Source organism: Canis aureus, chromosome 1 (genome assembly GCF_053574225.1).
Source record: "Canis aureus isolate CA01 chromosome 1, VMU_Caureus_v.1.0, whole genome shotgun sequence".
NCBI classification, from domain to species: Eukaryota; Metazoa; Chordata; class Mammalia; order Carnivora; family Canidae; genus Canis; species Canis aureus.
Window position 1 is genome coordinate 50,172,045 of NC_135611.1, and position 27,939 is coordinate 50,199,983.

Below are 27,939 nucleotides of genomic sequence, written 5' to 3' on the forward strand. Positions count from 1 at the left end.
CTGTCAACACTGGGCTCACATTCCCACACAGTAGCGTCTGGCAGGCTCCAGTTAACCATAGTGCCTATCGTTTCCTATTCTCCACTGTCACCCTTCCCTATCCCCTGTTGATATCATCCACCTAGCCCTTGTAGGCATCTCAGTTTCTGCTTTGACCCCTGGTGTAGAAGCATAGAAACTTTTGAAGGGTTACATAAAGACTACAGTTGATCCTGGAACAACATGGGGGTTAGGCATGATGATCCCCTGTACGGTTGAAAAAAACACATAAAACTTTTCACTTCTCCAAAACTAGGAAGTGCCTCCTGTTGACTGGAAGTTTTACTGATAACCTTAACAGTTGGTTAACACGTATTTTGTGTGTTACCTGGGCTATATGTTGTATTTTTACAATAGGTAAGCAAGAGGAAATTTATTAAAATCAAAAGAGAAGATACATTCATTTACAGTACTGTACTGTATTTATCGAAAATAATCCACGTTTAAGTGGACCCATGCAGTTCAAACTCGTGCCATTCAGGGATCAACTATACTTTGACCTGTTCCTTTATTTTATAAAACAATGTACTTTCTTTTGTTTAATGTGTATATAAAGAAGCAAAGTTGCTGCTTATCTTGTACCCCTGCTCAGAGTAGTAATGCTTTGGTTTGCATCTTCTAGAGTTTTTTGTGCTTATATAAATATATATCTTTGTTATGTGATACAGGTAATTTTTAAAAGTTTTTATTTAAATTCTAGTTAGTTAACATGCAGTGTAATGTTAGTTTCAGGTGTATAGCACAGTGATTCAGAACTTCCATATAACATCCAAAAGCGCTCTCTTTTTTAAAAAGTGCTAATGCTATATTTATTCTATGATTGATAAGACTTATTCCCCCCTCCTTCGGATTTGTCCATATTGGTATATGTAACTCTACCTCAGTTGCAATTAACTACTACATGGTTGGTATTCCATTATAGGAACGAATCATTTTACTCTTTTATTTAAATCCCACCATCTACCTCTGGCAACCATCAATCTGTTCTCTGTATCTCTGAGCTCAGTTTTGTTTTATTTTGTTTTTAGATTCCACCTAGAAGTAGGATCATATGGTGCTTGTCTTTCTCTGTATGATTTATTTCACTTAGCAAAATGTCCTCAAGATCCATCCTTATCACAAATGGCAGGATACTTTTATTTATATATATATTTATATTTATATATTTATATATATAAATAAAAGTGAGTTGGTCAAGTGACTTGGTGTGTGTGTGTATATATATATATGGCATATATATAAAATTTCACACTTTCCTTATCCATTCACCCATTGGTAGACACTTAGGTTGTAGGTAGACACAACACTTAGGTTGTTTCCATATCTTGGCTATTGCACACAGTGGGTTCAGATTTCTTTTTGCTTAGTGTTTTTGTTTTCTTTAGATAAATACACAGAAGTGGAATTGCTAGATCTATGTTTAATCTTTGAGGAACATCTAAGGAACAGCCACTAAGGAACATCCCTTAGTGGCTCCATCAATTTACATTCCCAACAACAGTGCACAAGCATTCCCTTTTCTCCACATCTTTACCAACACATGTATCTTAACTGTTTGATAATAGCCATTCACTGTGAGGTGATATCTTATCGTGTTTGTGTGTGTGGTTTTTTAAAAGATGTATTTATTTATTTATTTGAGAGAGAGAGTGTGCATCCACATGAACTGAATGGGCAGAGTGAGAGGGGGAGTTTCTCAAGCAGACTCCACGCTGAGCCCAGAGCCAGACATGGGGCCCGATCTCACAACCATGACATCATGACCTGAGCAGAAACCAAGAGTCAGATGCTCAACTGACTGTGCCACCCAGGCGCCCATCTTACTATGGTTTTGATTTGCATTCCCCTGATGATTAATAAACCATTTCACTCTTAATGGACACTTAATTTTTTTTACTTTTATAAGCAGTGTAGCAATAAATATTATGTGTACATTCCCCTTTATGAACTTATGTTCTTGTAAGAATGGTTAATTGAAATGGAATTATGGGGTCATGGGGTATGCACAGTTTAATCTTTGATAGATACTGAAAAGTTGCTCTTTAAAACGGCTGTACTATTGTGTACTTTACCTGACAGTATAGGAGAAAGCCCATTTGTCCTTATTTTTGCAACCATGATCAGTAAAAACTATATAATTTTCTTTTTATCTTTAATTCTCTTCATTTTTAGTGACATTGAGCCTGTTGTCATGCTTATGGGCACATACATGTCTGAATTTTCTTTGATTCATTTTGTTCATTTTCTGTTGAGTTTTTTGTTACAATTTTGATCTGTTGGAGTTATCTTTATTTTATGAATATTCATTTTTATTATGGCTATAGACCATCTTTAACTTGTTTATGACATCTTTCACTAGGTAGAAATTTAGAATTTTTATTTTAGTCTTGATCACCTTCTTTTGTGTATAGTCAGAGATTATAAAGCTTTCTGTATTTTTTCCCTCATTTTTTACATGATTCAAAATTTTTCATTAGGGAAAATACTAAACCCATGCAAAAGTAGAGAGAATAATACTATGAATCCCTTTGAATCTGTATCCCCACACACTGATTATCAGCTCATGGCCAGTACCTATAAGTACTTGACACCTTCCTCTATCACTTTGAAGAAAACCTCAGATGTCATCATATTTTATCCTTAAATAGCTCAGTATGTTTCTCTGAAGGACAAGGCTTGTTCTAGAAATACACCACAGTACAATCATCAGACCTTAAACATAGTATTAACTCCCATAGCCATCACAGATCAAATTCGTGTTCATCTTTTGATTGTATCATAGTTATCTTGGTTTTCTTTAAAACATATTGTACAATTTAAGTTGATTTTCAAATAATCACACAAGGTAACAATTCATTATATATATATATTTTTTCAAAGCTTTTATTTATTAGAGAGTGAGTGAGTGGTGGGGAGGGGCAGAGACAGAGGGAAAGGGAATCTCAAGCAGACTCCATGCTCAGCACAGAGCCTAATGCAGGGCTTGATCCCACAACCTGAGATCATGACTGAGCCAAAATCATGAGTTGGACGTTCAACTGACTAAGCCACCCAGGTGTTCCCAGTTCATTATATTTCTTAAGTCTTTAAATCTGTAGCTCCGTCTCTTTTTTTTTGCCATATATTTATTGAAGAACCTGATCCTTTCATCCCATAGAGAGTCTTCTACAGTCTGAATTTTGGTGATTGTATTTACAGTTGTCCTTTCACGAGTTTCCTTTTTCTCTGTGTTTTGTGTAAACTGGCTATAAGAACTAGTCGCTTGATTAGATTCAGGATTTTTTGATTGGTTGATTGATGGTGTTATGGGGACACATAAAATATATGACTGTCTTTTTGAAACATTAGCAGTTAATGATCATTACCTAGATCCCTTACTTTGTTAAGGATTGAAAAGTGATATCCTAATTCTTTTTTCTTCTTAATTTATTAACTTAATTATCAGCTGCATTAAATAGATATTGCTGCAAAGAAAAACTTTCCTCAGTCATTATTTGGTCACTGAGTGGAATAGTTGAACAGAAATGGTGGAGTGAATATGCTTGAGTCTTTCCTTTTTTATTTAGTTAAATAAACTAGTTAGTGTCTTTTCTTTTTATTAATGTGATTTTGAACTCATGAATTTAACCCTGTTTGATATGTTTCAACCCATCAAAATCATTATTGTAATCCAATGAAGAAATTGTAATAATTGATGTTCACATTATCCCACTTTTGGACAATGGGAACATATTCAAGTTGGCTAAAGTCCTTTTATCACAGCCATTGTGAGTAATATTTAATAGCTTCTTTGATAGCTGATATAAGAATCTATTTTAAGCTCATATCGTACATCTGCTTCAGATTAGGAATCTGATTTATCTTCAGGGAATCCCTGTTCCTTTTATTGGGAAATGGTATGTCAGGACTACAGTACTGGCATTGTTCATTGAAATGGTCCATCATTGTTTTAGTTTTCTTTAGTAGACAAAACACACACAAATATACAAAAATACCTCACAATTTCATACTAACAATTCAAAATCAGGGTTTAAATTAAAAAAAAAAAAAGATTTTATTTATTCATGAGAGACACACAGAAAAAGAAGCAGAGACACAGAGGGAGAAACAGGCTCCATGCAAGGAGCCCGACGTGGGACTCGATCCTTGGTCTCCAGGATCACACCCTGGCTGAAGGTGGCACTAAACCGCTGAGCCACCCGGGCTGCCCAGGATTTTAAATTTTTTATGTACTCTCTTTTGACTTCTACACTGAAAATCTCAATTCCCAGTGATAACAGAAATGATGACATTAGAATATCAGAGTAGCAGAATATTAGGATACACTGACTATATTCCAAAATACATACATAGTAGTCTCAGAATAATACCATCAGCAGTATGATTACTGAAAAACAGTTTAAGTTTTTCCCCCCATCCTTAGGGATATACTATCAAATTACTGTGTTTTCAAGACGCTTGAATAATCCTTCTCATGATTATGCCACTAACTAGACATATAATTCGATTCTCTTCTTTTTTGGGTTGTGTATTTAAAATAACAGCTTTATTGTAACAGTTCACATACCATGAAATTCACCATTTTGAACTGTTCAGTTCAATGGTTCTTATTATATTGAGAGTTGTATAACCACCACTGTCTACTTTTAGAACATACTCCGCATTCCTAAAAGAAACCTTGTCCCCTTCCACCTCCATGGTATTTCTTCTCATCACTTCAGCCCTGAGCAGCCACTTACCTGCTTTCTGTCTCTATATTTGCCTGGTCTGGACATCTCATATAAATGGAATCCTATCTGTGGTCTTTTGTGACTGGCTTCTTTCACTCGGCATGATGTTTTCAACGTTCATCCATGCTTAGCGTCCATCAGTGCTTCATTCTTGTCTGCTGCATAATACTCCATATGTGGACCAGCCACATTCTACTTCTCCATTCATGGGTCTCTTATTTTTTATTTTTTGGTGTTGCTTCTTAAACTTAATTTTCAAGAATTATATAAAATACTTGGTTTTAAGAGAAAAATCTATGGAATAATATACTTTCAAGGGAATCTGGTTTCCCTGATCAAGAGAAGCTTTTTAAAAAATTGTATTCTTCCAGGCAGCCCTGGTGGTTTAGCACCACTGGCCTTAGCGGTTTAGCCCCCCTTTCGCCCCGGCCTTAGCGGTTTAGCACCACCTTCAGCCCAGGGCGTGATCCTGGAGACTCGGGATCGAGTCCCACGTCGGGCTCTCTGCATGGAGCCTGCTTCTTCCTCTGCCTGTGTCTCTGCCTCTCTCTCTCTCTGTGTCTCTCATGAATACATAAATAAAATCTTTAAAAAAAATTGTATTCTTCCATGTTTTAATGTAAGCTGTGTATGCAATTTACTTTTAATATATGACAAGTTTATTTTTACCCCTTAAGGTCATACTCCTATTAATATTAATCCCCTTATCGCTCTCCCTGGCCCCAAAATTTTTTGGTTGTTATTTGTTGGTTCTCAACCATGAGGATATTAGAATTTTCCTTTCCTTTTACCCAGGTTTTCATGTGAAGTTATTTTCTTCTACTTCCAGTGAAATGCTGTGACATTGCACGTGCTCTCCCCTTCCTCCTGGGGTTTGATAGTTGTGGTCTATCTGAGATATGGCCCTAATGGGCCCAACTTTCTCCCTATGTTCTCACCTCCTTTTAGCCTACAGGAGTATGTGCGTATGTCTCTATAGATGAACATAGAAATCTAGGTTTACATATGTAGTTTTTACTTGTTTTTAAGGCTCATGTTTTGATTTTGTAATAGCCTCCTGAGTCATTTTGTTCCGGAGTAGAGTCCTCTGTAAGGGCTCCTAAGACCAGCGTTTTCTGAGTTCTTGGATTTTCCTAAGTTTGCAGCATTGACTCTTGCAAGTCTATTTGGCCATAAAATCTTTGGCATATTCTTTCCTTGAATAAATTTAATATATATCATTCATTGTCTTTTGGCATGCAGCACTGAGGTTGCAAAGTCTCATGGTAATATAATTTTTTTGTTTTAACCCATAAGAACCTTTGTTCATTTAATTTATTTACTTAGAACCTGGATGCCCAAAGAATTGATTTTTTTCTTTTTCAACTCCACTAGTTTACCTAGTGTTGGTTTTTCCACATTGATATTTTTTGAATACGTGGTGCCCTTTTAGTATATGATTTCAGGTTTGTTTGCTTTTTATCTGCTTGTTTTTTTTTTTTAATTTCAAGTGAATTTCTTAACGTTTTAACTTTTTTCTGTTTCATTGATTTGGTTTTCTTCTCTGGGAACTGCTACTATATCTGTTTTGGATTTACTTTGCCTTTCTGTCACTTTATTTCAAATCCCTTCTTTCCTTTTGATTTATAAAATTTTCTTTATTTTTACCTCATATCTTTTTGAGGCCATTATCTGTTCTGCTTATTTGTGCTCATGTTCCTAATAGTCTGTTTTATGTTTTAAAAATGATTTTCTTTTCTTTTTTTTTTTTAAGATTTATGTATTTATTTTAGAGAAAACAGGAGCGGGGGGAGGGGCCAAGGGAGAAGGGAGGGAAGCAGACTCACTGCTAAACGGGAGCACTCCTAGGGGCTCAATCTCACAAACCTGGAATCATGACCTGAGCTGAAACTGAGAGTCAGATGCTTAATGGACTGAGCTAACCAAGTGCCCCTAAAATTATTTTCCATTAAAAAAATTATCTTTTGAGTACTATCACGTTGTTTGTGAGGCTTTCTAATTTATGTTGTTCTTTTATATTTTCTATGATTTTCTTAATTTCTTTTAACTTTTTTTTTGAAAATTGGGCTGCAGTCCTCTCTTTAGTGGTCATGTCTTTCTGGCATGCTTTCATTGTCTCTAGGGTTATTCTGCTCCTTCTTTCTCTACTTAATAACCCTGTATTGGATTCTAGCACAGTCCTTTTGTTGCTCATTTTAAAACATAATTGTTTTCATGAACTTTAAGGAGAGTTCAGAAGATGAGAGTTTGTAGCTTTGAACTCCTTCTTCTGAATTGCCAAAAAATGTCTCTTTTTTTGAGATCTCCTGTGTTCCCTTCCCACTTCTAGACCTTCTTGTTCTTTACCTCTCCTCTACTTTCTTGGTTGGTTGAATTTCAGTCTAGCAGGTTTGTCCTGGTAGGGGATTTTAGCTCAGAGTTTTAAGAGTTTGGGAAGCCTAAACAACTTCAGCCCCTTCACACCTGTCACAGCCTCTTGACCTCACTCGTGACTATTGTGTCCAAATCGCTTTCTGATTCACTCAAGTCCTCAAATAGAAGCACTGAGCATTCTATTGAATAGTCGTTAGTGATGGTGGAATTTGCCCCTGGGCCCATCAGACAGCCTAGGAATCCCCTGTGTTTCCCTTGCACATGTGTGAATACTGCAGGGCCTGGGTCAGTTCACTTCCCCCATCTCCTCTACTTTGGAGTTCGCAGAGATGTCGGGTCACCTAGTTTTACTGGATATATGTCTCAAGGAGTTTTGACTTTGTTGTCCTCATTCTTATGGGGGAACTAAGAGGAATCAAAATCCTGCTGCCACCTATGTCTTTCCAGAATTCCCGTTATGTTGACCTGTACTAAATTGCCAATATTTGGTCATTTTTGCCTGATGAAAATGACAGTTTTATGTGGCTTAACCTAATGTATAGCTCTGTGTTTAGGTTATTAAACCTGTATTAACATTTGGAGTCTTTCCATATGTATATATTTAAAACATTTTTTTAATTTATGTTAATACATACTCTAGTTTCTCCTATTAGGCAAGAACTTCTAAAATAGCCACATAATTAAAAAAAATATGACTATAGTTATAGGGGGAGGTAAGATGTAATTATTTTTCAATTTTCTTTAACATTGGGTTATCCATCTTCCAGCTTCTTCAACTACTGCATACTTTTTAAATGTATTTATTATAGATAATTTGATACATGTCTCTGCTGATTTTCTATTTTAAATAAAGTAGGTTTATTATTAAGGTTTGCCATCATGTAGGGCAGTTCTTCCCATTTATTCTTTTTAAAAATTTCTGGGCTGTTTTGACTTTTGCATATTACTTTCTTCCACATGAATTTTACTGAGTGAATTTATTAGCCCACTCAAAATGCCAATGGGGTTATGATTGTAATTACACTGCATTTTTATTGATGTCTCTGTACTATTGAGTTGGCCTGGTTTTCCTGAGTTGATCACAGATTTTATAGCATAGTTAATCCTGTATTTCTCACTAGAAGTAATAATAAACATGAAGTAATAGCAAAAAATGCCATTCTTGTACTTTATTGCCCCTTCTTCTCTTCTTGTGTTTTATTTTTTTTAAGATTTTATTTATTTATTCATGAGACACAGAGAGAGAGAGAGAGACAGGCAGAGACACAGGCAGAGGGAGAAGCAGGCTCTATGCAGGGAGCCCGATGTGGGACTCGATCCCAGGCCCCCAGGATCACACTCCGGGCTGAAGGTGGCACTAAAACACTGGGCCACCAGGGCTGCCCTCTTGTGTTTTATTGAAATAGTTGGGAATTTAAGCTCCAGGTTTTTTTTTTTTTTCTCATAGTATGCTTTTAAAAAAAAGAAATTCAAAACTCCTCTAGAACTTGATTATAGTCTCTAACCAGGTTATCGTCATGGGGTTGTATTTGCCTGTATAAGTTCAGCTAATTTCATGGCTTCTCACTTCTTGGGTATTTTTATCTTGGGATCTTTATTATGATTAAATTTTCATTTGACGAGACCCTACTGTGTTTCCTCATGTAATTTTTAGTGAGGGTAAATGAATTGTACTTTGAGTTCTTCCTTGTCTAAAGAGGGTTCTTTCTTCACATATTCGTGTTATCTTGACTGCTAAAACCTCTCCTCTCCTCCCGCTCCTGTTCTTTCCACACTTTTTTTTTTCTTTTTTCTTTCCACACTTCTGTTACTTGCACATTAAGCTCCCAGATCCGACTTCCACGTGTCTCTTTTTTGCCCAAAACTTCCATTTCTTTTTCTTTTGCTCTTTGTTGTAGTGATAATTTCTGTTAATGTCTAAGTTATTAATTTTACCACATTAATTTTATTTTCATGGGCTATATTGAATTTGTTTTAGAAATCTTGGTTTGTTAGATTTTTTCCAGAGGACTTCAATGTGATATTGCTGTGGAGTGTTTTATGGTTCTCTCTTATTTCCTATATTAAATGAGCATCAGCTGTTCTGATGCGTCACCTTAGTTTCTTCAGTTAAAACTGCTGTTTCCTCTTCAGTGCTAAGTAGGTTTTTAACTCCTGGTACTCATTGGACAGGAACTGACCCACTGCGCACCACCAGCAGGAATACGTTTCCTTAGCAGCTGTGTGGGTCTCCCAGGCAGTGTTGTCTTGCAGTGTGGACCAGAAGGGATTGTTCCTTTCCCAGTGAGCCCATAGTGCATGGATGAACGGGCTGGAACTCTAGAGAATGCCAGAATTCTTTAGAATTTTATCAGAGAATGTTTGCTGAGTTTTAGAGAGTTTTAAATAAACCTTTAATCTGAGATCGTTCTCTATACCAGAGGAAAACATGCATTTATATTGCCTAAAGCTTTTAAACAGACATGTTTTAACCTTAACCACATTGATCACATGTTAAAAATGGTGTGCTATTTTAAAAATTCTTGTGTTATGGGAAACTGAAGTATGTATTAATTTAAATGCAGAAATATGTGTTGAGCATAAGAGGATGTGAGTAGAGGAGACAAGTTAAGAGTTCACTAAATGACGGGGAACATAGATATGAATGACATGGATGCAGAATGGCTATAATTGGTGATGTTTTAAATTGAAGAGAACTTGAGGGGTACCTGGATGGCTCAGTTCGTTAAGCATCTGACTCTTGGTTTTGGCTCGGGTCATGATCTCAGATCTCAGGGTCCTGAGATCCAGCCCTTTGTCGGACTCCATGCTCCACGTGGAGTCTGCTTGTCCCTCCCCTGCTTGCGTGCATGCTCTCTCTCTCTCTCTCTTTCTTGCTCTCTTTCTCTTTCTCTCTCTGGAATGGATAACTCTTTGAAAAAAAATTAATTGATGAGAATTTGAGATTTTTGAATTTTGTTGGCCTCATTTTCTCAGTAAAGGGAGAGGGGAACGTCTTTGAATATGATTAGTCAGGATGATGTTGCCAGGGTTTAAGGATAGTGGGGAAAGCTCTAAATTCCTTACTTTATGAAGAAAAGCATAAGGAATTTGAGAAAGGGTGAGCAACACTGAGATTCCCAGGAATGTCGAATAACATTTGAGTGGGACCATCCGGGTCAATTTTATGAATATTTTTATTTCAGCATCTTTTGGTGTAGCTCAAGAGAGCAACGGACAGAAGAATTGGTTTTTATGTTTATGTAAATGGCTCCCTGGTTTTATAACCTTTCCTCAAATTTCAATAATTTCTTATTTTCTCAGTCTGGAGACAGTTGTGGATAATACTATATATAACTTTAAAAATAAAGTGTTCTAATCATTTCAAATATGATGATAAAATATATGATGCAAATGATGAACATGATTCTTTTTCTACTATGCTTTTTTTGATAAAAAATTATAATGTTCTTGTTATGATTTTCTATTACTTTTAGAACTTCTAAGTTATATGTTGAAAATGTTGAATCAGTCTAAAGATTATTGTACCTATAAAATTGTGATTTTGTAGATTACCAGTAAACTGTAGAGAATTATAGTTTATAACCACAACCTCGGGACATTGTTTTGTATGCTCTTTTAACCTTTGTTGAATTCTTGTTATAGTTTTCCGAATTTCCAGACCCCATGTGGGGTTCCGATTATGTGCAGTTATCCAGGACACCACCTTCCTCGGAGCAGAAGGGCAGCACTGTGTCGTGGGATGAGCTAAAGTCCATGGACTTACCCTCCTTCGAACCTGCCTTCCTGGTGCTCTGTCGAGTCCTTCTGAATGTGATACATGAGTGTCTGAAGTTAAGACTGGAGCAGAGGCCTGCTGGAGAACCATCTCTCTTAAGTATTAAGCAGGTCTGTTTCAGTGACCGTTTAAAAATATTTAGCAATTACTAAATGCTACTATTCTACAGGCTTGTTTTTATTTTGGATTGAGGATTTTAATTGTTGCAAATAATGAAAAATGAGTGTACCTGTTTTTAAGCTACTCTTTTTAGGGTAATTTAAAATATTCTTTGCATGTAGCCCTCAAAGATAGGATTGTGGTTCAGCCTTTTCGCCATTACTTCCTCATTCCAAAAGGATATAAAAGTACTATGAAGTGACATAGTCTATTAATATCAGTCTTTGGAGATTAGAAACATAAAATTCACTCATTAGAAATACTTTAAGTTCCTTAAATTTATTCTTTTTTGGTTCTATTTAAGTTACATGGAAATAGATAAATGTCTTTTGAGTATGCAGTGGGGAGATGTTTGGATTTTTTGCTTGCTTAGGCAGTTGCATGGTTTAAATAGTAATGACAGCTTCTGCTTTCTTGGATGGGATTCTCCAGGGAGTTTGATACTCCAGAGGTAACCGGAATGGCTGGAAGCAGTTGTATCTAGCACAGTCAATGCCAGAGATTGTTTGTATTGGTACATTATGATATTCCCATATTGACATCCACTATGCAAAATAAATATGTCAGATTTTGAAAAAAAGAAAGAAAGAAAAAGGTATGTTTTTGTCGACTGTGTGTGGCCGTCCTCTTGGGTTGGAAGGGCCAAGAGCTCATGGGCTCGGGGTAACCGATGGCACCTGGGGACAAGCGCAGGCCGTAGGATAGGCACAGAATAAGACTTGAATTTGTGGGTCTAGCTGGGAGGGGGGTGACTCATGGAACCCACTGTGCTCACTTCAGTTTCTGTCCAGTACTGACCAGAGAGCTCGCTCTGCTGCTCACCACCTTGCTCCTGGTTATTGTCCTGCCATCCACTGTGGCCATGCTTTCCACTTGTCCACCTTATTGCGGTGGTAATTTAGGAAGTTTAGGTAAAATACTGACTTCTCTTCTCACAAAATGAATACTTCAGGAATATAACCTAGTAAGAGAAAACAGAGTTTACTTTTTACTTTTTGCTAATGGAGCTATTGTGAGGATGAAACAATAAGTTTTGTTAAAATATTTTTAAAAATAGAAACAATACTTAGACAAATGTGGCATTACTACAATCAAAATAAAACATATTTTGGCTAAAACCATTCAGAGATTCAGTTGTAAGCACCTAAGTGACCTCTTTGCCAGAGAAATTTGCATCTGAACAGAACAGCTTTTAATAGATTTGACTCCAGCCATGGCTCTCTTATCGTAGGTTATTATTTTTAGAATACTTTAAAGAGGAAATTATGTTTATAAGAGCAATCCATATTTATTCTAGAATATTTGAAGAGTACAGAAAATGATACAGACAAAAATGAAAACTTTTCCTATTATGCTGCCACTCAGAGGTAACCACTGTAACTCTTTTAGTATATTTTTATCCATCTGTTTTTCCTACACATACAAGTAAAAGAAAAAATATGCGTATGGTTTTTACCCTTAAATATTTTTCAAAAATAAGATTTTAAATGGCCACAGTAGTGCTCTGCTATATAGGTACATCATAATTTATTTAATCCCCCCTCCCTTTTTTTTAAGATTTTGTTTATTTATTCATGAGAGACACAGGGAGAGAGAGAGAGAGAGAGAGAGAAGCAGAAACACAGGCAGAGGGAGAAGCAGGCTCCATGCAGGGAGCCTGATGTGGGAATCGATCCTGGGACTCCAGGACCAGGCCCTGGGCTGTAGGCAGGTGCTAAATCGCTGAGCCACCCAGGCTGCCCAATCCCCATTGTTTTAAATAATACTGTGATAGTATCTGATAAGTATTGTGATGAAAGGACTTTAAGGTCAGTCATCCCGTGTCAACCCTTCTCCTCCCCAGCATCACCTGCAGGGCGTGCACCTGGCGGTGGTGCTCAGCTTTTTGTTTACATTTGCTTTCCCTGGACTTCCATCTCATGTCATCAGATTGATCTCAGGATGATTTTTGTGATGATTAAAGGCTTTTGATGGTAAAGACCACAAATCACTGTAGTTGCTATGCTAAATTATTACAAAGATTGTCATGCTCTGTGGCATGTAAGTTTATGTGAATCAGTATTGTGTTTTTGGACAGAAATCATCAGTTTCATTAGAAGATTTTTCTCTCCTATCCCTTGTCTTATATAACTCAAACTAGTAGAGAAATAGATCTTTCTCCATGGGATTTATTTTCTATGTAAATGTATTTGTAGGGGAATATATTTTCACAAATCAGTATTTGCCTGGATGATGTATTCTGTGTGTATGTGTATTGCTGCTATAACGTTAGCTACTTTTATTTTCACTATTCTGTTCTTAATCAAGACTCCTAAGGTATTTATATAAACTGAACTGATGAAGAATTGGAAAATACTTGAGGACTTTCAGAGGTTTTGAGGATTAAGAGGAAGTTGTGTGAAACTGCCAGATGATGTGGTGAGGGTGTGTGGTGACTGAGCTTGTGCCCATCTCCTGCAGCTGGTGAGGGAGTGTAAAGAGGTGCTAAAGGGCGGCCTTCTGATGAAGCAGTACTACCAGTTCATGCTGCACGAGGTGCTGGCCGACCTGCAGAAGACTGACTGCAACATCGACGCCTTTGAGGAGGACCTGCACAAAATGCTGATGGTGAGACCCGTGGGGGTTGGCGATCCTTGTGTGTGCATGCATGAGAGAGAGAGAGAGAGAGCAAGAGAGATAGAGAGCCAGTGAGGGAGGAGGGCAACATTTCTTTAACCTGATTTTTTCATCTAGTATTGGATTAAATTTGTTTCTCCTAAATCCTCAGTGGTCTTTATATTAGAATTTTTGACAACTTACCCTAGTTCATTGTTTAACTGTAAGATTCTTCTTCTTACAGCATAATGGCCCAGAAATGGAGTCCTAGTGTGGTCCTAGTTTATTGAACTGTCTCTCGTCAGCCGTTTCTGTAAGGCCTACCTGAGCTGGGACTGGGAAGGCAGTAGTGAGCAGTAAGGGCTTCTTATTCTGCTGGGGTGCCATGGTGACTTGGAGACGGTCCTCTAAACTAGCCTTGGGGGCATCTGGGAGCTCTTACCCCGAGTCAGGACTTAGCTGAGGAACCACGTGCATTGGAGAGATTGTAAATACTGTGATCTGGCAGGAGCAGACTTACTTTGATCTCTTCCCTAGAGGAGCTCCCCAGGCTTCTCACACCACATGTTGTGCTTACTTGTGCTTGTTAACCTCTGTCCTTTTGCTCATATTACTCCCTCCTGGTAGACATGTCCCTTTTCCTTATCTACCCAGTTAAGACTTCCTTGCAACTTTTACTTTTCCCTGGAAAGCTCTATCTGACAACTTCAACCTAATGTGCACTTAGCTGTACCTCCCGTGTACTCTCAGGGCAGCTGTTCTCAGCTCTCCCCTACTGGCCTGGAAGCTTTGTAAGCCAGAGGCTGTAGCTTGAAGTTATCGTGTCTTTCATCATGCCTGGCAGAGTATTAGTATAGGCAAATATGGGTTGGATTCATTAGAGTATATGTGCAGATGATTGTGTCATGTGGCAGGTCAATGAAACAATGTAAGAATGACAATGCTCATGGGCATGTTGTTTTTGGAATGTTTTCAAGACATGTGTTGTGTGATACTTCGCTGTATTCTGCCTCGGGATGGCTGCAGCACCTCCAGAGAGCATCCCCACTTTTTAGGTTAGAAGGAAGGAAAAAGAGCAAAAGGGAAAAAGTATCCTTGCCAGCTCAGTGCAAAACAGGGAGAGCTTTCCTGGAAGCCATGCCCAACAGGTTTCCCCTGTGTTGTATTGGCCAGACCTGTTTGTATGCCTCTTGACTGTAGTGGAGACTAGAGATTCAAATATTTAGCTTTCTAGCCTCTATCATGGAAAGATAGAAAGAAGAACGAGGGTAGCATTGGGACTTGTAATATCTAACATATTAGAAATAATTTTGAGTTCGAAATGATTTCCTAATTGTTTGGGGAGAATGCATAAAAGACCAGAGAGTGTAAAATGTGGCCACATTTTGAAATACCATATATTTCTTATGTCAGAAGAGTCTTTATCATTGGAAAGTCATGGTAAAAAAACAAAAGCAGATTATTTTCTCTCTCTCTCAGTGGATGGTTAAAGCAGGAGTTTAAAAAGACAAAAAGTGCTTTGCTGTATTTGGTAGTTTTATAAAGGCATGCATGGCACCCTTTAGCATGCAGTCACTGAGGCAGGAAGAGAATCAGGCAGGTGAACTGTGCCCTCCAGGTCCTTCAACTTCAGTGTCTGTAGCATATCTATGGGCCATCTGAGGTGCAGGGTAAGTGAAGTACTCCTTAGAGCTACAATTAATCCCCATAATTTCACAGATGAAGAGCTAGAAATTACCAGTGATTTTAAAATTGTATGCTTGATGGCTAATGGCAGGGGCATGTTTTGAAAACTGGAGGAACCCAAACAAAATCAGTGATTTTGTTAGGAAGGGGGGAAAGAATGGCCTTTCAAAAGTCAATCACATTATGTATACCACAATACCCTTCTCTTGCAACTCGCCAAAAACAATGAAGAAAGAAATTCCATGTTCAGTAGAGGACGAAATTGGCTACAGTGCTCTCTTCTCCTTCCTGACCAAAACACTGTTATATTTGCCTTGAAATTTGGGCTGAAATGAGGGTGAGTACAAGCTCTGAATATCTCATAGCCCAGATAGGAATATCTGGGGGTGTGAACAGTCAGGAGAGAGGCAGGAGGAGTCCCCGTGGAGGACTTGTTGGTGGCAGATCTGCAAGACAGAGGAACATAAGTAGAGACACTTGTGCTGTCTCAATGTAGCCTGCTAACTGAGAAGGACTGCCGAATGAGAGCCTCATAGGGTAAGAGGAAGAGTGGTTAGCAGGTCGTGATGCAGAATGTGTGTGACTTTGGGGCTTTGCTCTGTGTTACATCATCATCCTTGGAAAACCTAAGCACGTATACGTGCAGGTCCAGGGCAAGTGTTTGAGGCAACAAACCACATTGAAGCTTATAAACGGTGTTATTAGCACATTTCTGTGGTGCTGGCCTTAGAAATAATCAAAACCTAAACACGATAGAGATGTAGGAACATGTGATAGACACAAGGAAACTACATAAAAAGAATGAAAATGTGAAAATGATGAACAAGATGATGATAGTTGTGGAAGAATTAGAAGGAGAGAGCCGAGATGTGTACAGCTGGTGTTCCCCGCAGAGGCTGGGCTTGGGCAGTGGGGTTAATAGGGAAGGCTATGGGTTTAGTGAGGTTTTTAAATTGAACTTACTAGAGATCATTTGAATGCCTTTGGGACTGTTTTTGTTCAGCAAAAGAGATGAATAGAATTCTATGCGTATCAGAGAGGAGGGAAATTGATAGTGTGAGCTTCCTTAGATGCCATGAGCAGGTGGGTCTCCAAACACAAGTATTGAGACTGGGAGGAAGCTCAGCTTGGCCACTGCTCAAAAGGGAAGATTGGCATGTCATATATGGGTGTGCATTTTTGGTATTGAGAAGATGAGGAATTTTATATCTAATGCCTTTTTTTCCTTTGTTAGAAGGGGTGAGATAAGTAAGGGTAGGCATTGGCCATTTGACAAAAATGGAGGTGTTTCAAACTGTGGCTGTAGGGAGAAAGAGAATGTGCTGAGTGGAGGTATAAATATTACCGGAAACATACACCATGTGGTTGGGATTACAATATGTAGAGCAGTGGCTCCTCCCTGTCCTGTGACACTCATCACCTTGAGTTGTGGGTGTGGTGAATGGGCTCTTTGGACTCATCATGCTTTGGGGTTTGGCAGGCAGTGAGCTGAAAAGGAAGGGAGAGGTGGGAGGGTGTGGGGTGGCAGCAGCAGTGAGTGGACAGGGTAACGGTGTGGGCTGTAAGCTGATTAAGGAGGAACAGGGGTGGAGGAAGGGGGATGACCTGGAGAGAGAAGAGAAACTCGGGGCCTGGAGTTCAGATAAGGTTTAAATGAGAGAGCAGTCACCATGGTGGTAGTTGAACAGAAAACTGGGAGCAGGAGATGAGGTTTTAGAATCAGTCTATTTGGATCGATGATTTGAGGCCTAGAGATTCTTCTGTAATGACAAGAACGGGGGCGAATCACCGTGTGTGGTGGCTGAGCCTGGGGCAGAGAGAAGACTATGTCAGATGTCAGAGTGTGACGGAGGAGGACAGGCAGCTGGAAATCAGTAGGTGACAGTGTGTGGAGAGGGTTCGATGGTATGTCTGATGACGTAAATCTTAAAGGGGCAGATATTTCTTTTGTTTTGGTTTTAACTAAGAACATAAGAGCAGTGGTTTGAAGAGAGCAGTGATGTACATGAGGATGGCAACTGCGTGCAGCCCTCGGGCTGTAAGAGAAAAGTGCAGTCCTCAGGAGACGGCCAGATTTAAGGAAGGCCAGGGAGAGGAAGTGGCACTCTGAGAAGCCAAAGGAAAGTCCTGGCCTCATATTTAAAGGATTTATTTCATTTGGCAAAGATGATGGTAGATCTGTAAGTTGTGGGTTCCACATATGCAGACCCCAGACTGCAGATTCCTACCACAAAGCCAGGCTGGCGGAGGCCCAGAAGCATCCAAAGACACAACAGAAGAGTTTTCTTGAAATAAAGATCTAAGGTTTGCATACTGAAAGTTAGTACTGGATTTCAGAAAGCATTCATTCCAGTGAACCCTGAGATGTAGCCTGGTGAGGTCACTGAGATCCAGGACTAGATCCAGAGTCCTGTGAACCTCCAAGGAGAGAAAAGGCAAGGCAGCTCAGGGTGTAAGGCGAGCAGGGACAGCGGGAGGTGAGGCCGGTGTCATGGTTCTTCGTTCAAACAACACACAACATTCAAAGGTGGAGTAATACCTTAAACGTCTCAGGGCAGAGAATCTAAACAAGAACTTAGGAATGGGAAGGCTGTTGTCGTAGGACTTACGGTAGATACAAACTGGGTATTTTGATTAGAAATCATAATTTATATGTCAGAAATCTTGAAAACAAAAAACAATGTCATAAAAATTTGGGTGTCAGGAAGGGATGGTGGGAAAAGTGTACTCATTTCTTCTCAAGGAAAATGCTGTCTAAAGTTAAAATAAGCAGTTACACAAGTAAAGATCCAAACCTCTTAAAAGAATAATGTTCACAGTATGTTAATAATGAACATTTCTGGGTGCTATTATTTTGATTTGTTTTATAAGTTTTATGTACATTGTGAACATTTTATTTTCTTGGTAACGTACAGAGATTGTAAATAATGGGTTAAATTGCCAAGGAGTTGAGTTGTGCAGTTGAAGAGAGATCTTCGATCAGACAGCAGTACTGTGACTCTTGCTTCTCTCCATGCTGCATGTCTCAGTGTCCGCCTACACCTGGCCCTTCTGATGTGTCGTTTCCGGGTTGACAGAGGTGAAGGTTGGGAGCTGCTGGCTTCCGTTGTCAGATATCTCCCATTATGTTTTTGTATTTTCAGGTGTATTTTGATTACATGAGAAGCTGGATCCAAATGCTGCAGCAGTTACCTCAAGCATCCCATAGTCTAAAAAACCTGTTAGAAGAAGAGTGGAATTTCACCAAAGAAATAACCCATTACATCCGGGGAGGAGAAGCCCAGGCTGGAAAACTTTTCTGGTAGGAGCCCTTGTGCGCCTGAGCCGCCTGCTTCCCATCGGCCTGTTTGGTTGTGTGAATGTGACAACCAGTTGTGTGCATGTGTGCATCTCTCAGGGCCCGGTTGCCACCTGGGGACATTTGGCAACGTCTGGAGACAGTTTTGACTGTGGTGAGGGGAGGCCCCACTGCTTTGAGCCCACTTGCATGGCTGCAGGCGCTCTCCAAGGAGTCTCTCTATTTGGCTCCTCTGTCCCTTTGGTCTGTTCTCAGGGCCACAGCCAGAGTGATCTTGTTAAAATGCACATCAGAGCATTTTCTCCTCTGTTCCAACTACTCCACGGCTTCCCTTCTTCCTCAGGAAGAGTGAGAGTGCCGGAATGTGGCCCATCAGGTGGGCATAGTCTGACTTGTCACTGCAGTTCTGTCCTCTTCTGCTAGGCTCTCCTGGGCTTACCGCACAGCCACAGGGGCTTCTCCATTGTGTTCCCAGGCTGAGCACACTTGTACTTGAGGTCCTTTGCATGTGCTGGTCGCTCTACTCTTCCCCAGTTACACTCCCCCCAATTACTTTGATGACCTGTTTTGTACTCCCTTTAGGTCTTTAAGTGTCACCTTCTTTAAAATGGAAATTCCTACTCATGGGGTCCATCTTCATTCCCTTTCCTGCTTTATTTCTCTCCATAGGACTTAACAATATCTGAATTATATCTTTTCCTTTTTTACTTTATTTTTTGTTTTTTCCTCTGTTCTTTGGAGGGATTTTTATCTATTCTGCTCACTGCTGCTTGGTACATAACATATACTCAGTATTTGTGGAGTAAACTCTTCGTGGATATCCTTGTATACTACTGTTCTTGAAGATGGGTTTGTGGGACACCTGGATGTCTGCCTTCGGCTCAGGTCCTGATCCCTCCTGGTCCTCGGGTCCTGCGTCAGGCTCCCTGCTCCCTCTGCCTCTCCCTCTGCTCCTGCTCTTTTTCTCTATCTCACTTACTTGCTCTCGCTTTTTCTCAAATAAAATCTTTAAAAAAAAGAGAGAGTATGCATTTGTAATCAGGTCACTTACCCGCTGGTTACTTTTGAAGCCTGGCCTCTTTGCCCACCAATCGAAGGTCAGGCAGTTAGCGCGACACACACGGCCTTCCTCATCATGGCCCCAGCTTGCTTTCTCAGTCTTACCCCACCACCCTCTATGCCTTTCAGATTGTGCAATTTCTTTTCACAACCAGGCCTCTTACTTAACTCTTTAGATCATATTCATTGTTCTTCCTCAACTGCCCTTCCTCTCCCAAGTGAGCCCCTCTTCCCACTACCATTCACCACTCACTGCTCTGCATAGCCTGGGGGCCCAGTGTAGCCAGGCCTTCTGCTGAGTTTGGTCTCTCCAGCCCTCTGACACTGTCTGTATGCATACCTGCTCTCTTTGACTAGATAGAAGCTCTTTTCCTTGAGCAAAGTGGTCAGTAAGCTGCTGTTGAATCTTGACTACACTCATTTGGATTTGTTGTACACACTTGGATTTACATTTTAAGCCCATAGTTAGATTGCATACTCAATGAGAAGCATCAGCTGTGTGAGACATGTCATGTTGATGGTATGAAAAGCTAATTGTGGGGGAAATTTGGAAAAACAGTTGTATTTAAGAAATTCACTTTGTTTTCTTATGCTATTGTTTAGTTTATTAAGCTTTTAAGAACATCTTGTAGATATATATTTGAGGCTATTTTATATTATTTTATACCATTTTGGACATTTAAGATGAAAATTACACTTATATAATAATTACATAGCTGCTTTGAATATAGTTTAAGTTTTTTTTTTTTTAAATTTTTATTTATTCATGATAGGCACATAGTGAGAGAGAGAGAGGCAGAGACACAGGCAGAGGGAGAAGCAGGCTCCATGCACCGGGAGCCTGATGTGGGATTCGATCCCGGATCTCCAGGATCGCGCCCTGGGCCAAAGGCAGGCACCAAACCGCTGCGCCACCCAGGGATCCCTAGTTTAAGATTTTAAAGTTTATGATAAAACTGTGGAAATAGAACAAAGATAGGTACCTACCCTTAATGGGAAAGTTCCTCTTTTTCACGTTTATCATGATTTTATAGTAAAAGAAAATTCTGTTACTGATTTTCAGACTATTAAAACAGTAGCTGACCCTTTCAGTGACTCTTTCAGTGTCCTATTCGAGAAGTAGAATGAGCGAGGACCATTTTTCTTCCCTGATTTACATTCCTGTTCTTGTTCTCTAGTGACATTGCAGGGATGCTGCTGAAGTCAACAGGGAGTTTTTTAGAGTTCGGCTTGCAGGAGAGCTGTGCAGAGTTCTGGACCAGCGCTGACGACTCCAATGCCTCAGACGAAATAAGGTGCAGCCTCACTCCTTCTCTTCTCCTTCCTTATTTCACTGACTTCTGCTCATGGCGATGAGCCTAGAATGGGCTCTGAACAGAAATTCAACCGTGTTAGGAATTTCCATAGTAGACCTGAAGACTTCTCTTTATTACTACCTTACATTTTTGTGTCTTACTTACTTAGGATTTTCTATGAAATTTTCTTTGAAGATGAACTTAGAATTTAGTTAGCCTAATGAAAATAGTGTCTTTAGAAAAAGGGAGGGAGAGTGTAAGTTAACTAAAAATGAGTATACAGAATTCGTCTCTGTGTCCTGAAATGTCTCTAATTAAATACTTATGTTTCTGCTACACACACCCCCCGACTCCTCATAGCATATGACATTTATGATACTTGGCATGTTGTTACTGTTTCTATGCGTGGCTTATTCCTTCTGTTAAACTTTAAGCTTGAGTACATGAATCTATGGCTTATGCATCTATTGCATTTCCTCCACTTCTGTGAGATAGTATTCAGCTTGGATCAGGTTAAATTGCTGTTTTTTGGCAATATCAGCCATATTTTGCGGCCAATTACTAGTGATATCATATGATTCAACCTTAGGAAATGTTCAGGGGGAACTGACTTCTCTGGAGCTGAAATGTTTTCTCTCACCATCCAAAATTTGATGAAAAACACATTTTGGGTTTCAGAACACCTGAGATGTTATCATGCCAGGGTTAAAGCAAGAAGCGTCCTCACAGATTCTTACCTGGGACAATGCTCAATAGCTGAGGATCAAAATGAGTCAGTTTGTAGAAGGTCCTGCAGTTTTGAGTGCTAACACAATGGATTCAGAATAAGCAGGGAAAATTGGAGATCTAAGATGGCGAACTAGAGAATAGTTCTGATGATGCTCTGATTGTTTACTAGAGATGGATCTAAAAAGTGGGCTCATGTGCAGTGGTGTGATGGGGCTGGCTCATCCTGGCTCCAGAGAGCAAAAGTGCTATTGCACACATCTTTTCAGTCATTGTTCAGTGCTGTCACACTGGTAACCTGCAGGCAGGAATGGTGGAGCCTATACACCCCCAAAAATCACCAAACACCACATACGATAGTTCTTTGAGGGGAGCCAGTTGTTAAGCATTTACCAGCCTGCCATTGTGTCTATATATATTCCTCCTTAGTAAGATTCTGAGCTGGTAGTCAACTTAAGAACTTTATTTCAAACTCCAAGAAGTTATTATAAGGAAATCTTTAGAAAATTAAGTTTACTGTTATTTGCATGTTATTGTATGTGCCTTACTTATTTGAACAATACAAATGGTTTCTAAAAACCACAAGAGAGCAAGCTTCTGAATATTTCAAGTACATTTTCAATAATTGCTTTTTCTCATTTTTTTCAGTCTTTATTAATATGATTTGGAATTTGCTTCATCCTTATTTCTATTTCTTGATATACTCTAACATACCCTAACTGGATTTCAATCATCTTTGCAGGAGATCCGTTATAGAGATCAGTCGAGCTCTGAAGGAGCTTTTTCACGAAGCTAGAGAAAGAGCCTCCAAGGCGCTTGGATTTGCTAAAATGTTGAGAAAGGTGAGTTCACAATCCTGATTGATTTTTACAATTTTTTTCTTTTATCTTATTATTTTTTTTAAAGTTAACCCTAAAGAAGTTTCTTTGTAACTGTGATTCTAGGACCTGGAAATAGCAGCAGAGTTCATACTTTCAGCCCCCATTAGAGACCTTCTGGATGTTCTGAAATCAAAACAGTATGTTAAGGTAAATATTAAAGATGGTGTAATTGGAATATTTTGCCTTTCCTGGAAAATTTTCTCTTAATGATCCAGATAGTAAATTTTGCAGGCTTTGCTGGTGATATATTGATTCCAGTGATAAGACTTTCTCATAATTTTTCAGTGAAATAATCAGAAAAACAAACTTTTTCAGACTTACTAACTTGCTTATAGAATGCAAATAAAGTAATCAAATATTTACTTGTACTAATATTAGTTATATGTATTTAAAATAATGTATCTAAAATAGTGCAAAATAATGAAATAATCATTGATTTTTTAAAAAAAGATTTTATTCATTTATTTGAGAGCGAGAGAGCACGATGGAGGGGGGTGGGGAGAGCAGCAGAGAGAGAATCAGCCTTCCTGCTAAGCAGGGAGCCTGACTTGGGGCTCGGTCCCAGGACCCCGGGGATCATGACCTGAGTTCAGATGCTTAACTGGCTGAGCCCCCCAGGTGCCTCTGATAATTGATTTTTAAGTAGTAGTTTTGTTTTTTACCTTTACATTTCCTGAAAGAGTTCAGACTTTTTACAGGACCTTCTGCCATCAGTGCCCTGCTCATCACTAGAGCTCCTTTTTGAGTCCTTATCTTTGCTCCACCATTAAAGTTATTTGAGTTTCAGTACTTGTAGATTCTCTGTATGATACTGTTACTGGAGATTTTATCCCACCTGTACTTATATGTGATTTGCACAATCCTTATTAAAATGATCTTTAAAAGGCTTCTTGTGATCCCCCACCAAGAATGATTAGCGAATCCATATTTGTCTTTTTACCAAGTCAGATGACTTTCCATAATTATTAGAAAGTAGCATCGATTGAGGTCGTTTCAGGCTGGCATTCCTCCTCTGAAGGGTATTTTCTTGCTTATTGACAATAAAATAGAGGATTGCCCAGTGGGTGGAGAAGCTCTACCAGGCCTCCAGCACAGCACCCCCGTGCTCTCCCTGACTTCAGTCACATTGGAGTGGGATTCTTGCAGTGCCCTCAACACCTTCTCACACCTGCTTGTCTTTTCCTGGTTTTGTTTATTTTAAATAACATTTTTATAGCATGTGACATTCCCTCATCTGAGATTCTGGATCATTTCTTCTGCAGGTACAGATTCCTGGCTTAGAAAACTTGCAAGTGTTTGTTCCAGACACTCTTGCTGAGGAGAAGAACATTATTTTGCAGTTACTCAATGCAGCCGCAGGAAAAGATTGCTCGAAAGAGTCCGATGATGTACTGATTGATGCCTATCTGTTGCTAACCAAGCAGAGTGATCGCGCTCGGGATTCAGAGGATAGTTGGGCCTCATGGGAAGTGCGACCTGTCAAAATTGTGCCTCAGGTCGAGACCGTCGACACCCTGAGAAGCATGCAGGTATGTGTCACTGCCAGTTCCTGTAGCCATTGCTCACATCCCTGTGTTGAAGTGGTATTAGTTACTAAAAAAAAAATTGTTAGCAGCCCCTGAGTGATTGGTTTAGCTGCCATAGTCATCTCAAGCGTGGGCTTCTTAAGAATAGGCCTCAATGTTTTAGTAATTTTGTATTACAACTTGTACTAAGATATTCCTTCAAATTCTATAAGTATATTAAATTATATTGGAATATTTGAAATACATCTGTACGTAGTTCAGCTGTAATCAGTATACTCATGATCTAAAAGGAATTATCACCCTCATTTAATTTGTAATTCAGAAATTCTCCTTCTTCGAGCACTGTGGTTTACCTGGTGTTAGTTAACACTGTGTAGTAAAGGCTGTTACCTGCCTACCCTACAGAGATCCCATGATGGTTTGTAGAGCTCGTTAATTAAAACCTTTAAGAAGTCTTCTCATTCTCTCTGTGCTCACTCCGGACGTTGGTGGTGAGTGCTCATATACACCTCAGACTCAGCTTGGCCAGAGCTGAACACCCTGGCTTCCTGTCCTTTTGGCTTCACATGACCCACTCCTCCACTTGTGCTCCCTGTCTCAGAGAATGGTGCTCTGTCCACTCAGTTCTTTAAGCCAGAATGTGACAATCAACAGAAATTCTTTTACCCTTCCAGGTCATCACCAGCCCTCACACACCCAAAGCATTTCCGGGAAATGACACTCTCTGCTGTCCAGAGCCACTGCCAGGGTCAGACTTTATCATCCTGTCCTGGCCTATTGCAGTGTCACACTTAGTTTCCCTGCTTCCAGCCTCACCTGCCCTCTCTCGAAGCCTGTGTGTGTGTGTGTGTGTGTGTGTGTGTGTGTGTGTGTGTCTTTGGATACTTGGAAAATGACGTTATAATATATAACTGATCACATCACACACTCTTCTATGCAGACTCCTACAGTGACTCACTGTCACTTAAAAGAAAAAAATAATAAAGTCTCGTTTTCTTCTGTTTCATGGAAGGCCACTCATCTCACCCTCTCTTATTCCTGCATTTTCCAGCTTCATAGGCTGCTCCGACACACGCGCACACACACGCACATACACATATACTGCTGCAGGAGTACTGAGCTACTGGTAGCCCTGATGAGGTTGGCATTGTTCTGGACTAAGGATTGAGCTAGAATGGGAAACAGTAAGTGGATCTGATTTTCAGTCCTGTGCTTAATTCTCCTCCCAGGTGGATAACCTTTTACTAGTTGTCATGCAGTCTGCACATCTCACCATCCAGAGAAAAGCTTTCCAGCAGTCCATCGAGGGACTCATGACTCTCCGCCAGGAGCAGACGTCCAGTCAGCCGGTCATCGCCAGAGCTTTACAGCAGTTAAAAGTATGTCGCTGCCACCTCCGCCTGAACCCCTTGGTTTTAGTGTGGAAGGGTCTGTGTGCTACAGTGTCATATCAACCAAGGAACCCAAAGTCTTACAAGGTCCTCACCATTCTTCCTCTTCCCAATAAACATTGTCCCATGTCTTCACTAAAGACTTCCCAGATCTGTCTTGGAACCATAAAGTGTTAGAATTGGAAGGGATAGAAATTGGACCAGTTATGTGACTTCTGAGTGGCCACATGGTTGGTTAGTAGCCTACCTAGAATTTAGATCTCTTTACTCCTCATCCAGGTTTCTTTCTTCTTTAGCAATGACAAGTATTTGCTAGAGGTACTTCCATATATATGTCAGTAATGTGTAATCTAAAAGAAAATTTATTTTTTTCTTTTATTTAACTGATAATTCAGTAAAATTAAATGTAGTAGAGACAGCCGGTTGTAGATAGGCACTAGCCCTTCGAAGTTCAGGGCAAGCCAGAGCCTCACCTTCTTTTCCCATTATCTCCTGTTTTCACTACCCCTACCTGGCCTTCTGCTCATTGGCTTTGGTCTGATCTGCACTTTTCTACAAGCCATCAGTTATGCCTTCATCACAGTAAGGCTTGATTTCTTGAAGAAGCAGCAGTTCTTGAAACTATAAGTAGTTTGATAAGCCTTGTTTCTTCTGTCAATCTGATTTGTCTCGTTTGCCTAGAAACTTGTTCTCTCGTCGGTTGCCATCCCACTCGAATACCAGTGCAGCAGACTGTTCTTTCAATTTAAATCAATGAACTCCAGGGAGTACAAAATTATATACGATATTGATTATTCTTGAGCTTAAGGAATTTACAGTGGATTGAGTATGACCTGAATTGTGACACTGAAGTACTGAGAAGGGAGATGCTAGATCCTCCTGGTCACATCTGGAAGCTGCCACCATGGGGGCATTTTAGCTTGGAGGATTTCAGAAGATACAAACCGGGAAGGAACATTTGGGCATTGGCATCCCTGGGTCAGGGTGCTGGGACTGGTCACTGAATATCAAATAGTCTGACTTGACTAGACCTTCGTATGTACAGTGGAAAGTCATGGGAGATAAGGCTAGTAAAATCAGGTGGGCAAAAATCAGGCTATTGAGAGATTTGGGATTTTATTTTTTCGAAGCCACATCAAATAGTTGAAGATCTAGGGAGAATAGTTTGGAAAGGTATTTAGGATATTACCAGTGGAGACCATGTGTACATACACGTGTGTGTGAGAGTGAGTGGAAGGGGGTCCAATTTGGAGTGATTGTCGTCCTGCTTAGGGAGACAACAGTGTGAACTAGGGCAGGGATTTCCAGCCTCTGCAGCATTGACATTTTCGGTCAATAATTCTTTGTTTTGGGGGGAGTTGTCCTATTTTGTAGGATGTTTAGCAGCATTTATGGGCTCTACACTGTAGATGCCAGTAGATTTCACCCCCATCTCCCTAGGTTTGGACAACCAAAATAGATATTGCCAATGTCCCCTTGGCAGAAGGGGGTAAAATCGACCCCAACTGAGAACCTCTGAACCTAGGGAGTGGCAGGGAGCTAAGAGGACAATACAGAGTCTTCCTGTTAGATTGAAATCATACTTTAGCAACCACCCAGGGCAAAAAAGCAGCTAGTGGTTGATACACAAAATATTGAATGAGAGCATCTATTTAAAGACCACATAGTCATTAGGCATTATTATTATAAATGGCTTTTTTCTCTTTTATTTCATAAGATGTTAAAGAATATCTAATACAAATAAAGATGAAAATAATGAATAAATAAATAATACATTTCCTTTATTTTTGAATAACCAAAATAAGTATGACCAAAATATATTGCAATGATTGTTAATGTCTGTGATGATGAGAGAAATCTTCCTCTATAATATAGTTAACTATTAAGTGATTTGCTTTTTTTGGATTAATTATGGTTTGGGACTCTTTAGAATGATGCACTAGAGCTTTGCAACAGAATAAGCGATGCCATTGACCGAGTGGACCACATGTTCACTTCAGAATTTGATGCGGAAGTTGATGAATCAGAGTCTGTCACATTGCAACAGTACTACCGAGAGGCAATGATTCAGGGCTACAACTTTGGGTTCGAGGTAGGTTCAAAATAAGAGGAAACGAATCGTGAACTTCGCAGTTGCTCTGAGGCTTACTTACCAAAAGTATTATGAACCTTGTACAGCAAATCAGATTACTGATTGTAATCACAGCTTAGTCAAGAATGTCATCTTACCCACTGCTGAGGATCAGAAATGTTGGTTTTCTTTGAAATTGTCAGAGTTGCCTAGTTTTTGTTTTGTGCTAACATTAGCTTTCTACTTATATTTGAAAACCTTCTTTAAGAGATACTTAATATCATGAAAGTACATTCATAATTTGAATTTAGTAAAACATTGGTGAAACTGCA

At 39.5% G+C, this 27,939-nt stretch overlaps 1 protein-coding gene across 5 annotated transcripts in view; it reads left to right on the forward strand.

Annotated features, from left to right (window-relative positions):
- Positions 1–27,939, forward strand: part of MAP3K4 (mitogen-activated protein kinase kinase kinase 4) — a 110,773-nt gene that overhangs the window by 57,777 nt on the left and 25,057 nt on the right. For all 5 annotated transcript variants that reach the window (XM_077899228.1, XM_077899247.1, XM_077899233.1 and 2 more), the window contains exons 4-12: positions 10,788–11,030; positions 13,540–13,686; positions 18,504–18,661; positions 20,896–21,012; positions 22,481–22,580; positions 22,683–22,766; positions 23,882–24,148; positions 25,375–25,524; positions 27,467–27,628. In XM_077899228.1, the coding sequence (XP_077755354.1) occupies positions 10,788–11,030; positions 13,540–13,686; positions 18,504–18,661; positions 20,896–21,012; positions 22,481–22,580; positions 22,683–22,766; positions 23,882–24,148; positions 25,375–25,524; positions 27,467–27,628 (1,428 nt within the window). The remainder of the gene's footprint in view (positions 1–10,787; positions 11,031–13,539; positions 13,687–18,503; positions 18,662–20,895; positions 21,013–22,480; positions 22,581–22,682; positions 22,767–23,881; positions 24,149–25,374; positions 25,525–27,466; positions 27,629–27,939) is intronic.